We start from the raw sequence: 14921 nt of genomic DNA on the forward strand, positions 1-14921 counted from the left end.
AAAGCATATTAAAAATAAAAAATTTAAATAGACGACATTAAAAATTTTAAAAATAATAAAAAATGCACATATGTATGTAAGTGCGCATGTGCTGCGTGCACTCGGCGCGAACGTGAATAGCACGTGTGTGGCAAATAGCTAATGCGCGACAAACCTTACCGACAACAACAACACGCACTTTTTCGGTTTTGCAATTTTTATCATTAAGTGATAAAAAGCCAAGAGCTGCGCGCTAGCCATACCGCAGCTATCAACGCGCGGCGATCAGCGTTATTTGGGGCGTTGCTTTGTAAGACAATAGTGTAGTAAATACTCATACATATGTCATATATACAATAACCTATAAGTAAATACAGAAAAATATAAAAAACAAAAAAAAAAAGAAAACACAGCGCAGGTGCGAAAAATCAAAAACAAAAACGCGCAAAACCACAAACTAAAAATGCTTTTGCACACACTTGCACTGCTGCGCACCACTACACACGCGCGCAACAGCACTCCAGACCTATCGAACGCCTGTTGTGCTTATCTGATAAATATTTTGTTTGTCGCTGTGCTGCTTTTATTGTCTCGTTATTTATTAATGTGTACTTGCAATTAACGTTTTTTGCTTTTGTTTTTGTTTTCGTATTTCACCTGCTTTCTGTGTGTGTGTTTTTTTATTATTTTTTGCTTTTGCTTAGGGGTGTTCCTCGACGCCCGCTCAACGCCTTAGCACCGCAGCGCCTTGACTGCGCTTGTCGTCGGTAAGCGTGTGTGCTCGTCTATACTCGTACTATTTGCCAATTAGGCCTTTACTTCAAATCGTTGAATTTAGTGCGATTTCGGCACTCGCGCCCTACGTATCTAACGTCAGAAACGCGCTGTGATAGGCGCATAGCCATGAAACAGCATAGTCAGCACGTTTAGCGGTTGTTCTCGTTCGACGCGCGACGGCAGTGAATATTTGTGCGCACTTACGCGTTTTACTATGTTTTCGTCTGATGGCAAATTTTTCAGACGATCTTTAAGATTTCACACGATAACAGTGCTTTGGTGCCATATGTTGAATAGAATGATGCATAGTTGCCATTGTGATTGATTTGTGATGTTTTTGTGATTGTGACGGACTTTCAAGCTTAAGCGCTTGATTGATAAACCCCATAAATATATAATGATCAGAATTGTGATGGTTAATTGATAAACCCTGTAAATATATAGTGATCATGATTGTGATTTTCCACTTGATAATGAGCTCGATATCTGCGCTATTTTACGCTTGGACGCTATTGAGTTTGTGTTTAAGAATTGTTGAGTGATTTGTGAAGATTTCATTCAGTAGAAAAAAAGAAATAAGTTAGCAAGAAAGCAAAACACGATCAGGTTAAGCGCTGATCATATGCGTGGAATACGGATTTTACCGCGAAGAATGTAAGTAAGCATGCGAATCTGCGGTCAAAGATTGTTCTCTAAACATCATTCATCTAAAAATTGTTTTAAAAATTCTTGAGGATTATTAAACTTTGTGAAAAGGTACTTGTAAAGTGAAGCTGGCATTGTCATTGAATAAAATCCATCCATCGTGGCGCTGTTACAGGGTTTACAGCACAGTGGCTCCTTCGCTCCTTCATTTCGAGTGTTTGAGTCCAATTTGCTTTGCTCATGGCCAAACAGTTATCGCCCAGTGATAAGTGAAAAATTCTTTTTTCTAGTAATTGTTGCCAGGCCCCTTATTGCCTACGGTTATCCAAAGTGGTCATAACAGCAGCCAATAAAGATTGGATTGAGTATTTGTTTGTATAAAAATTTGTTGCTAAGTTCAACCTAGCTCAATTTTTGGGGAATGCTCGAGATCATTAATCATCAGCATTAAAATTATTTATTATAAGTACATTGTCTGAAGTTTCAATAGTGTTGTTGGTGAGACTTCGAAGGGATTTAAATCCAGCTAAGGAGCAGGCACCAATAAGTAAAATTCTCTTACCGGGTTTCTAGTAACATCTTTTTAACTAGTTCTCAGTGACTGTTCCAGCTTCTTGTGCAAAATGTCGGTTCTGCGACAGGCAACCTGGAACTCCAGAACACCTGCTAGTTGACTGCATAGCAGTCTGCAGATGCTGGAGAAAAGCTCGTGGCTCCACGTTTCCAAAAAGGGATCACATCGACTCACCAGCACCTAGCAGTACATTGAAATTTATCAATATGCTGGGGCTAGCTGGGTCGTTCTGACTTAGAAGAGGGCACAATAGACCTATCTCATCTATTTATCTTATCTTAATCCCGTCAAAACTAAAACAAAGCTATCTTACGTTCAACCAAGCATACTTTAGACGCAACTCGTTGAGGTTTAGTAACATCCTACTATTACCTTCATCTCTCGTGCTCACTGCAACGCGCGCTGATCCAACGTAGAAGCACGCTTGCAGCAGAGAATATTAATGAACATTATTCAGTTATCATAAGCTCTCAAACTGTTACGTTAAACACTTGGCTCACGATTCTCTGCACTTACAAGTGTGTGACATAACTTTTACATCTTTTCAACTTCCGCCATCTATGTTTTCGCTCGAACAACTCGTGTTGTCATTGCGCGCAAATATTTGCATAAAATCACAAAACGCATTTGAGGCACTGTCACAGCATGCAAGTTTACTTATGGTAATGAGTTGACTAAATGCGAAACAATATCGCACACGTAACTTTTTGTTACACAAATTCGCACTTTGGTCCAGATAAGTGGGCACTGTCGCGCTGAAGAGGCGTGAATTCCCCCCACAATTTGTGTTTATTAAGATTTCCTAAACAAAATAATACTTGAGCGACAACGCGCCTCCTTGTAGAGAGACACTTAGGAAAAGTGAGTGTGAGTGTGAGAGGAAGGGAGGGCGGCACGCGTGAAGTGACAGTTTTGGCTGAAGCGTGTTACATGCAAAACCGCATACAACGAAAAGCGCACAACTTGCAACAACAACGCGCCTAAAGGCGTTGTAATACATTGTTGTAAAATAAGCAACAACAAAACTGCAACAATGGCAAGGAAGACTACAATGCGCTTGCTAACAACTAGGTGAAGGTGCGCCCCGTGTTAGGATGTTAAAACATAAAATACAACAACAACTTATGCATTCGGCGCATATTCATTAACAATAGCAACCCTTAAACAAAAAAGGTGCGAGCGAAGAGCTGACTAAAAAGCAAGTTATAGTTGCTGTGCTAGTGCTGCGCGTTAGAAAAGGCGTAAAAATGAAAAGTTGCAAAAAAGGCAAATACTTTTTTGTTTTCGCTTTTCAACACACTGCACTTTACTGGCACTAGTATGCAAGTATGCGCGCCTGTAAGTGTGCTTAAGTGCATGCTTGTTAGTGTAAAGATTGCATTGAGTGCGCACCTTATGTTAGGTTAGGGGATGTGCAACAAAACGCGCTGCGGTGCATGCATATGCTGCCAATATGACAATGCAACCCCCCGGCAGCGCTGGTGGAAAAAGTGCATTAATTTTCATTAAACAAAACCACCCACTTTATGCGCGCACAAAAAAACACACAAAAACAGAGCGCAAACTAAAAAAAACCATGGGTTGGCAGTACCGTGGCAAAATATGATAGTGTGCCACTTGGCGGTTGCGCGCCGAGAAGGGTGCGAGTGCTGCATACGTGCAGTTTGAATTGCAGCGTGTGTTTATTGTTGTTGCAGCGAGCGGAAATGCGAATTAAGTGCACATACTTTAGCGACTATGGTGTGTGAATCGGCTGTTGAGAAACTGAGTAGCGCGCATTTGTTGCTTAAGTAAGTGCAACATGCACCGCGTGACATTTCACACGCGCGATCGTTTGGCGCACACACACCGTTACGAAATTGCGCACTTCTCATACTTCTCGTTTGTTGCGCGCCATATAACGGCGTAAAGTGAAAGTGCAAACGCGCCTGTTAATGCGGCGAGTTTTTGGTTAGCGCAAGGTTCGTTGCGTTGCGCGCAAGAATCTATACACCGCGCTGCCAACTGTCTATGCAACAGTAGCGCATACCCAATTATTATCCGATTACATGATTGATAAACGCGAAATTTATTACTTTCTTTTTTGGATGCAGCTTACATGCGCTCACAGGATTAGCTCATTTTCCATACAACGCACCCTTTTCGAAGCCTGTGCAGCGCGCTTTTCCGCCACTTTTCCGGGAGACTACATAGTTTTAGCGCGCAGTGTAACGCATTTTGTATGCTTTGCTAATGGTTTTATGTGCCAGCGCATTAATTATGCTGTTTGCTTCTTATTTTTGAGCGCGTGAGGGTAGCTGCCGCTTTTTTTACTGATTTTTTTTCGCTTTTCACTCAACGCCAGTGGTTGTTAACACTAAATAAATTTTGTATTTAATTTTCTTTTTGTTATTTTAAATTGCGCTCTGTGCGCGCTGCGTAAGCCTTTGGAAAATGTGGCACTGTGTATAGCCCGATCGTAGATGGGACGCACGTGTCATCAATCAATACATTTTGGTTGACGATTATTTATAGTAAGAAGATTGCTTATAGATTGCAATTTGATTAGAGTCGAGTTGGGTAGAAACCGCAGCGCGTTTGTGAATAATGTTGGAAAGTGTTGTGTTACCGCGACTAGCGCTGAAGGGCGGAAAATGATTAAAATTGTGCTGCTGAGCAGATTAGCGGATTTTATGGTGGGAAAAGGGTAGTGAATTTTTATTTTTGTTAAAAGTGGAAATGCCTAATTGAAAAAATGTATATGCATATTAGGGTGTGTCATTCTGAGGCAGCCTTTTTTTTCAACTGAAAAACAGGCTAAAAACTTGACTTTTTTCACATTTTCGAAAGTTTTTAGCCTGTTTTTCAGTTGAAAAAAAGGTTGATTCAGAATGACACACCCTAATGCATATACATATGTACATATATATAGTACATCGTCACCTAAAGCACGTAATGTAACATCACACGGGAAAAGCAATATGATAAAAACCACTCATACTGAAACAAAATTTGAGTTTTGGTTATATATTGGTTATGTGTATATCGGTTATGCCAGACAGCGCAAGCTAAAAATTTTATGATACATACATGTAACATGTAGTAAATCGTAAACAATAAAAACTCAAATTTCATTTTTGGTTATAATATTGGTTACAATATTGGTTATAATATTGGTTATATATTGGTTATATATTGGTTATATCTGACAGCGGAAGCTGAAAATTTTATGGTACGTATATATAACATGATGTAGTAAATTGTAAGCTATAAAAACTCACTTTCGATTATTTTGGTAATACGTAGTTTTGCATTTCAGGTGACGATATGTATATACAAATTGCATACAAAAAATCAAAATTCAAAAACAGAAAAAACATACGTGTTTGTTAGCACTTACAAAATTTTCCTATTTACCAACCAATCAAGGCACACATTTTCACACAATTTAACAAACCATATGGCAACACTACGCCAACGTGCAATTGCCTTTCTCGCATTTTGGGTCGTTCAACTGTTAAATTAGCGCTGAGCGCTTGAAACAAAAGTCAACAACAGTGAAATGTGACAAATTGAAGAGTAAAAGGAGCGTAAAATCGCAACTTCTATGGCAAATATTGACACTTGACGTTGCCAGCGTTGACGTTATGTCATGTATTTTTTGCTGCTGTTTTTATGCTTGCATTGCAATGGCAGCGCACGAGGGCGCAAATGTGTGCAAATGTCACAATTTAAAGCAGACAAATGACGCTAACAGTACTTTAAACACCACAGAAGCGTCGTTATGCGCTTAAAGAAAAAGTGAAAGAGCGGCGCAAAGACTGAAAATAAAAAATAAGAATAAAAATAATGCAAAAACAAGCATAAAGCGTTGCATATTTATCTCTGTATGCCAGCATTTACCTCCCAACTTCGTGTTGCACATTCTTTACTTCTTCTCAAACACACAGAGAGACACTCACTTAACCATAGATCCAACTCAAACCACTCACACATATCCTCAACTGTGTTGGAACAACTCAGCAACAACTTTTTATTTCCTGTGTGCTTTTGCCATTTCTTTCATTGTTGCTGATTAACTTCCGATTATCGTGCTGCTTTCTACATACCGTCATACTACATTAGAATCCCTTGTGGCTTCGTCTCCCAAGTTGCTATACCAGAAAACATTGTTGTATGCTTTGAACATTACTGCTTCATTACAAACACACAGACAGTTGCGTGTGCTGATTTGCGAACCCTCAAATGTCCATTCGCGTATTTGTTTGTGGCTTTGCGTAGAATTCTTCACATGGTTGGCATGAAAAGCCGCAGGCGCGTCTGCGTTGTGATGGTAAAAAAATTGGTAAACGCGCTTCACGTGACACGCTCATATTGGAACACATAGCAAGCACTCTTATATGCATATGTCTGCGTCTTCTCTATTTGCTTGTATATGCTTAGCTTTAACCTTTTTCCAAGTCTTCTATTTGTTCTTATATTTCTTCAATGCAGCCTTCTTTTATGCCGCACATTTATTGTTATTTCGCATACCAACGCACTTCTTCGGCTTGGCTGCTTTGCTTGCAGTCAACAGTTTACTCCACAATTCGTTTGTTCAACAATATTATTATGTGCTTTTGTCGAGCTTGCGAGTCCTTTTCGCGCTGCCTTTTGCGCTCACTGCTTCTTTTCAATGCCCGACGCCTTTCCTTGTATTATTTTCTTATTTTTTTGATTTGCATTGCTGTTGTGCTGTGCTCTCTTGAAGTCATAATCGGATGATGTAAAACTGTTTATATATTTCAAGATGGATGCCTGCTTTCTAAGCGCTGTGGTGAGCAGTTGATCGCATAAGCTGAGTGCTTTAATGGGACTTTACAATTATTTGTGTTGAGCTTTAAGAGATCACAAAGGACCAAAACTGTTCTATGTGTCGCTTATTTGCCTTCCAGATTTACCTAACCTAATCTAACCTAACCAATGGATGGGTTAGTTTTTCACAAAAAAACCAGATTTACCTAACTAACCTATAAAAGAGTTAGTTTTTCATAAAATTAAATTTACCTAACTAACCTATAGAAGAGTTAGTTTTTCATAAAATTAAATTTGGATTTATCTAACTAACCTATAGAAGAGTTAGTTTTTCACAAAATTTAAACAATTTTCAATTATTTCTAATAATCTATTAATTTCCAAATATTTTATTAACACTACTCACAGTTTTCTGTCATTTCCCCCTCCCACATGCCATAAATACTCTTTAAGCAATAAATTTCAAAGTCAACTATTGCCCCTTAGTGTCGCGTCTACACCTGGGTGGCGGCTTCCTAGACAGCACGTACGGAATTCTTTAACGAACTTGACGTCACTAAGTGACACGCTGACGGAATACTTGAAGAGCTGTTGTAGTCTCAGCAAACGCTAGCCACATACATATATACCATAAAGAATGGAAAAATGTGAGAAACAAACGGGCTAAACAAACAGTCAAATATATGAACGAACTATAGACGGGTGAATAAGAATAGAAGCAGAGGCAGCAAAGCAGTAGTCGCACAAAACGAATGTCAACAAATAAAACTAGAAGCTTTGACAACTAAAAAACACATGTATATTAGAATAAGAACAACTGTAAAACGTGAGCAACATAACAGGGTAGATTTCCATAATGAGCTATATAATGTCGAAGCAGTCGGCTAACTCCTTGAAAAGTGATTTAAGTCGCTGCTGAGAAAAGGTACGCGCACGGTAGCCGAAACAGCAATAATAAGCAATAGTTAGAACATTTAGACAAAAGCAGTACAGCGGCAGACTGCTTAATATGCCGAGCGAATGTAAGTGGTGGTGTGTACAATAAAGATCAAAACTGTACGGAGCGCGTAGAGAGAATGTAAAACTTAAAGCGCAAACGGAATTTTTATGAGAGCGACACATAGAAGAATCAAATAAATAAAAGTGGGCTTAGTGAGGCGTATAAAGAAAATCTGCTAAGCAAGCGTATCAAATATTTGAAGCCTGAAGTGAGTCATTTCACCGCGCACATATGTATGTATATACAACTATGTGTTTGTTGTCTATTTCCACATGCCACAATGGAAACTTAGAGAAATTGTATAAAGCAAAGCACCAGCGCAAGAGTAAACCCACTTTGTGTGCGCTTTGGAGCTATGCTACGCCCAGACTGTGGTAATTACATACGCTAGAAATACAATATACGAAACAAACAGTTAAAAGGATTATGTGCAGTGCAGCGAAAACAAGCGGGTCACGTAGGTCAGTAGTAGTAAAGCACATAAAGCCGAAAGAAAACAAGCAAGGCGAGCGAAAAAATACAAAAGCTACGAAACACAGGCTGAGCAGCGCTAAACTTTGTAGAACATTTGAAAATGATAGGGTTCATGTCAAGACATAGCAAAATGGCTAACCGAACGAGACGATTACCATATCGAATTACCAGCCAAGCTGAAGCTATCAATTGGCATTCTGAGAAGCTAAACAGCGAGGCAGCAGACCGTATAGGGTAGTTAGTTGTTTGAAGAAAAAGTAGAAAAAGCTTTTTTTCGCATATTATATTTGTGCGAGTGCGTGTGCGCGCTTAATTTCCCTGCAGCCTGCCACATAGCTAGCGACTAGGAAGTTAAACAATGAGTGATTTGTGCCAAAAACCACAAGTCGGCAATGCCAAATGGCAGTTGTGGCACAAAATACAAACTTTGCAGGCGCTCAATGCTAGAAATTATCCTTCGAAAAATTGAAAAAAAGTATAGAACACAAGTAGTGCACGACAAAAAATGTGTGCTGTGTGCCAAAACTATTTCAGTACATCAGCCGTGTCTATGTGTGAGTAACACGCCTTTACTGCGCCTTACGTGGCAGGATGTGTGTTGGCGCGCCTTGCTGTTGGGAAGGACGTGCGGCATAGAGACACATTATTTGTGCAAAGTTGAAGGCTCTCATTTGTGCTTTTGGCTTGCAGGCCATGTGTGCTCGAATTTGCTGGCGCATTGCCCAATAAGCGTACAAGGTAATCATTACACATATCCCTGCAGTTGAGTTTAAGGCGCGCTGCGCTTGTGTGTGTGACTGGCATTTGATTTATTTTGCGCGCTCTAGAAATTGCAAATTGCTTTATATAAGACAAAATTTGAAAAAAATATATACACGAAAATCTTTTAATGGATTTTGCTTGTAGGCCGCTTTGATAGCAATCTACACTGGCTATGGCTGAAGCCGCATTCAAATTAAAGGTAACTTCGAAAACTCGAAAACTAATAAATCTCCAGTTCTTGTGACTGCAAGACTCAAGCTTGTTTGTGCTTGCAAAACACACATACAATTGCGCTTCTGCTGCTAACAGCTTTAATGTGGTTAAATGCAGGTTAATCATACTGCGGTGATACTTCTAACAAGCGCCTGCAACTGTGTGCGTGTCTTTGCTACACTTCTTTCAATGAATAACAGCTGAAAGCGCGAATAACGCCGACTAGACGCGATATTCACGCGCTGCTTACCAAATTTAAACCAAATTCAACTTTTTTAATGTTTTGTTTTTTTTTTTTTCTTTCAAATATACCACTGTCTCTGCCCCGGCATATCGCGTGTTGCACAAAAAGTTCCAAAACGTTGGCTTACCTTCTTGGTTTTCGACTGCTTCAATGTCAACGCTGTCGACGGCAAGCGGCATTCCTTCTTCGCCGTCTCGCTTCCGTTTCGCATAGCACTTCACACTTTTTTCTTGGTATTTTCTCGCACTTTCGGCTCTTTTATTGATTTTTGTACAAACATTTCCAGTGTGAGTTGCAATAATTTTGTGGTTCACGCTTACCTTTGGCGAATTTTCACTTTTTCATACCGAACTGGCAGCAAATTGAAAAAAAATCCATAAGAATTTTGCCATATCTTGAAATCACATAAATAAAAAGGTCTCCCGCTAAGGCAGACGTCTTTGACACACGGCGCAAATACCTTGCCGAGCGCGCTTAAGCATTGCTAATGCAGTTGCAAACACACACACACATTCATTAATACTACACACACACATAAAGATGTACATTTTGCTATATTTTAACGTGTATTTGCGCTCTGGGCACTATACTACCTTATCCGCAAATACATTTTACGGTTGCTTCACCTTGAGCAGCGCACGTCCGCTGGCAGGGCAACTAACCTACCCTACCACCACCGGCTTGTAGCGGCGCGGCAGCGTCGTCTTTTACGTGCGTTGCAACCCTCGCAGCATGCTACGCTTTCTAACGCTGGACGTTACGCCTATGCCGTGCGTTTTTAAAGGGCTCTAGTGTATAAGCAAGCCAATGTGGTCTGCTGCTTTTGCTGCTAAGCTGAAATCAATGACCTTTGCAGCGTTTATTTTTTCTTATTTTATGTTTAATGCGAGTTCTGCACAACTCGGTGGAAGATTGCACGTGCTGTTTTGATTCTCGATTGTTTGTTTTTTTTTTGTCAAAAAGAGAGAGTGCGCTCTCAAATATGCGAGGAGGTAGTGTGTGATAATTTTAAATTAATTTAAGGCGCACTAAGTGCTTAGACTGAATTTTGTGCAATTTTTACTTGAAATTTTATTTTAATTTTTTTTTGTTGAAATATTTATTAGGTGGCATAAAATTATTTGTGAGTCATTTCATACAAAATTTACATTCAAAAAAAATTTTTTTTCGTAAAAAGTATTTTTTCTTAAAATTGTTTTTATAAAAAACTTTTTTTGTGCTAAATATTGTTTTTGTGTTCTTCTAGGCAAAATATTGGACACGTATTTACATTCAAAAATTTTTTTTTCTTTAAAAACATTTTTCTTAAAAAATCCGCATAAAATATTTTTTCTAAAAAATTCAAGCATCCTTTTTCTTCGAAAAAAACATTTTTGTTTTAAATTCGTAAAAAGTATTGAATTTTTGTAGAATGCAAGCTAAAAAATACTTGTTCTTTTTTCGGAGAAAATATTTTTCTTAAAAAAAAAAGAATTTCTTAAAAATATTTTTTCTTAAAAAAAATTTCACAAACATTTTTCTTAAAAATTATTTTTTTTTTAAACTCAAGCAAAATTGTTTTTCTATTTTTTTCGTAAAAATTTTTTTTTTTATAAATTCGTAAAAAATATTTTTTCTTAAAAACAAAATAATTTCTTAAAATATTTCTAAAAATATTTTTTCCTAAAAATATAAAAGTTTTGGAATTATGAATTTTTTAAAAATTTCAAGTTTTGAAAAAAAGTGCCGTTAAAAATTTGCGTATATGAAGAAAATTACTTCATTAGAAAAATAACTAGTCAAAGACCGATTCTTAACAAATTTTCTCAGCTTTCCAATGAGATGTACATATGTACGATCAACTTGTTCGATTTTTTTATTTTTGCAACAAAAGTTACATTTTTATAAATAAAATATCTGTTTCAAATCTGCAACTATGTTTATTGATTTAAAAAAAAATAATAGCAAATATGAGGTGGGACATATCGCACTTAAACCTTTCCAAACGGTCCCATAAAGCGTCTACTGCAATTTGTCACTTGTAGCAACCTAGAAAACGTCGTAACTATTTCAATAGTAACAACATGCAACAACAAATATAAAACAAAAGTAATCAGCATATTGCAGCAATATAATAACAATGGCTAAAAATGAAAGTCATGAGGCATAAAGATTAAAAAGTGTTGCTGGCGAAAACAAAAGATTTCAATCGATATCATTAACACGAGCCCCTAGGCACACTCGGCAAATGCACTACATACAAACAAAGCTACACGTATGTGTTTGTAAAGTTGTCTACTGTGTGTGTGTGACATTGCTGCCGCATTTGGTCAATCTTCGGCCTGTCAGGCGACAAGTGTGGCATTCAACAAAGCATGCTTTCTCATGATTTATGGCGCACAAAAAAATTTTTTTTCACTCGAATTTTTTATAGAAAATACAATTTTGTATAACACTCGAGACATTGGCAACATTTTTCACACTTAATTACAATAATGAGTGTGTAAGAAAAAACAACAAAAACAAGCATAAAATAAAAAATAAGAGAAGAGACGTATAAGAGGTTAATGAAATGTGGCAGCGGACACTTAATATTGTGGAAAAATTTAAATGACAATGAGCGCTTAAAGTGGCAGTGAAAAATGAGGCTAAAAATTAAGATGCATAAAATATTACTGTGAACAAAAAAACATAATTATTTTAATGCAATGCAAACAATGTGTTGCTACTTGCTGGCATTTTTGTGCTACCCGTCACTTGAGCAAGGCGAAATAATCAATAGCTTTTGTTTTTTATGCCGGAAATCGCGCGAATACGCAACAAATGCAGCATGTAGTTGTTGTATTTGTTGTAAATGAGTAAACGCACTCGAAAAGCAATTTGACAGTTCGAGTGCAGCGCCGTTTGAGTGCTAACTGTCAATAGTGGCACGTTGAAAAACGATTGAGAATAAAAAGCTAACTGTTAAGTGCTGCTCGGCAGACGATTGCACAAGCGGAAGTGTCAATAGTTCCAAGTGATTTGAGGAAGCGCTACGAAATTAAAGGAAATTAAAAGTTGAAATGAATTGCGGGAAATAGGCGGGGAAAGCCAGCGGAGCAAAGAATGCAGTTAGAAAAAAAATTACGCCGGTGCTTGCTTATGTAAAAGTAACTTTCTCAGACACAGTAACTTAGTTGAAATAACGCGAAAGCTTGATAGCAGTAACTGAAAAAGCACAATTGACAGCAAAATAGTTTACAACAACAAATGAAAGCCTTTAGCGCCGCTTTCTTAATGTTTGATTAGCAGCCATCTGTTCTGGTTAACTTAACCACGACTCTTTACTTCGGCGAATAATCTTTTTTAACATATAAAAGTCTTTAGTGCCACTTTCTCAATATGTGGTTAGCAGTCTGTCAGTTAAGTTCTGGTTAACCTTCTCTATTTCTACGAATCACCTTTTATAACATATGAAAGCGTTTAAGACCGTTTTTTCAATGTTTGGCTAGCAACCATCTGTCTGTTAAGTCTGGTTAACTTAACCAAGACTTTTTATTTCGGCGAATAACCTTTCTTTAGCATATCAAACTTTTAGTGCCGATTTTTCAATGTTTGCTTAGCAGCCCTCTGTCAGTTAAGTTGTGGTTAACTTAACCATGACTTTTTATGTCGACGAATGATCTTTGTTTCACAAATTAAAGCCAGCGTCGCTTTCTCAATGTTTGGTTAGCAGCCATCTGATAGTTAAGTTCTGGTTAACTTAACCAAATCTCTTTATTTCTCTTTATTTCGGCGAAAAAACTTTTTTTAACCAGAATTTAACTGACATGTGGCTACTAAGCAGATATTTAGAAAATGACACTTAGTATTGCCTACAGGTCAAATCGCTTTCACGTATATTGGCCACGCCTCAAATAACCTTTCAATCACCATGCAACACAGCATATAATACACCCACCTACATCGTATGTAGTAATAAATAGCCTTGTCATCGCGCATATTACTCATATACATACGGGTGAATATTTGCATATTAAAAACAGACAAACGGTTATTTATGACTTTTTATAATTTACGATTTATGAAAATTTCAAGTCGTAAATTCATATTTAGCCTTATGACACAATACGAAAGCTAAAAGAAAACAAGAAAATAGAAAAAAAAGTTCTGCTTTCGAACTCAAAACGTTTTCGAGTGCGGTTACTGCACACTAGCTTTTTGTTTTCTAAAAGTAGTCAGGTCGTAAGCAAGCGTAAACAATTAATTATACAGTAACTCAATTTCCTCCCGCGCACCCTTTCTCCCTCTCTGCTCACACACTATTCAGCACTACAGTTAAGTATTTGAACAAAAATATGGAAAAAATATACTGAGCTCACGACTTTTGTTTAAAAAATGATTTAATTGTTTTCTATGCTTCAAAGTTTAGGAAATTTCCTACACGCAGTCACATACACATACGTACATATATTTATATTTATATACATATGTAATATATATGCGCGAGTGTGGGGCGCTTGTATCAAACGCAGTTTGAAATATCGTATTCACTTAAGTATTTCGAAAAGTATAGTTCGTAGAAGTATTTGTTTTTGTATGAAAAGATTTATGCAAATTTGTTATTGTAAAATTTTTAATGACTATATTTATTTTTGCTTGATTACAGGTTACCCCAGTTAACGCTCAATGCCAAGAATACTATTTTACTTATGGTGAGTAAACGATTATGGCGCCTAACAGCCAATACTATATAGTATACTAATATATTTAATATATACATACATGCTATATATATATAATTTCAATATAATAATATATACATATAACAATAAACGGTAAATAAATTGTTTTAAAGATTGAGCCAGAAAAAAGAGATAAAAATATGGGAAATGAGTTTCATGAGATGTCAACAGCATAAATGTACATACATATGTAAATAGGTTTTTGTTCCAAACAAAAAAAAATTCTAAAAAAAGAAATAATTTGTTGTGGAAAATGTTATAAATTTTTTTTTGGATTAATAATAAAAAAAATCATAATTTAAAAAAAAAATCATAACATTTTCTAAGAAAAAATTTAAAAGTTTTATATTGAAAATATTTTTGTTTTTGAAAATTTTGCATTGTTTCGAAAAATATAACGATTTTTTTTCAAAAAAATTCAAATTTTTAAAAATATTAAAATTTTTTGAAAAATCTTTATTAAAAAAATCATATTTTTCAAAAAAAAATTAAAAGTTTTAACCAAAAAAAAAAAAAAATTTTGTCGAAAAAACATTTTGAATTTTTTAAAATTTTTTTAGAAATATCATATTTTTTGTTTTAAATATTTTACAGTTTTTTTTTGTTTCAAATGAAAACTTTTAAATTTTCTAATTTCTAATATTTTTCAAAACTATGCATTATTTCAAAAAACTTTATGAAAAAAAAATAAAATTTTTAATTTTTCAAAATTTAATTTTTTTATAATAATTTTAAAATTTAAAACTTTTCAATTAAGAAAAAAAATTGTTCCACTTT

At 36.3% G+C, this 14921-nt stretch overlaps 1 protein-coding gene across 1 annotated transcript in view; it reads left to right on the forward strand.

Moving 5' to 3' along the window:
* Positions 1 to 831: 831 nt before the first annotated feature.
* Positions 832 to 14921, forward strand: part of LOC126755894 (putative uncharacterized protein DDB_G0282129) — a 29755-nt gene continuing 15665 nt past the window's right edge. Inside the window, exons 1-2 of the mRNA XM_050468617.1 lie at positions 832 to 1410; positions 14069 to 14114. Coding sequence (XP_050324574.1) covers positions 1379 to 1410; positions 14069 to 14114 — 78 coding nt within the window. The 5' untranslated portion in view covers positions 832 to 1378. The remainder of the gene's footprint in view (positions 1411 to 14068; positions 14115 to 14921) is intronic.

The sequence above is a fragment of the Bactrocera neohumeralis genome, chromosome 4, assembly GCF_024586455.1.
Source record: "Bactrocera neohumeralis isolate Rockhampton chromosome 4, APGP_CSIRO_Bneo_wtdbg2-racon-allhic-juicebox.fasta_v2, whole genome shotgun sequence".
Classification (NCBI taxonomy): domain Eukaryota; kingdom Metazoa; phylum Arthropoda; class Insecta; order Diptera; family Tephritidae; genus Bactrocera; species Bactrocera neohumeralis.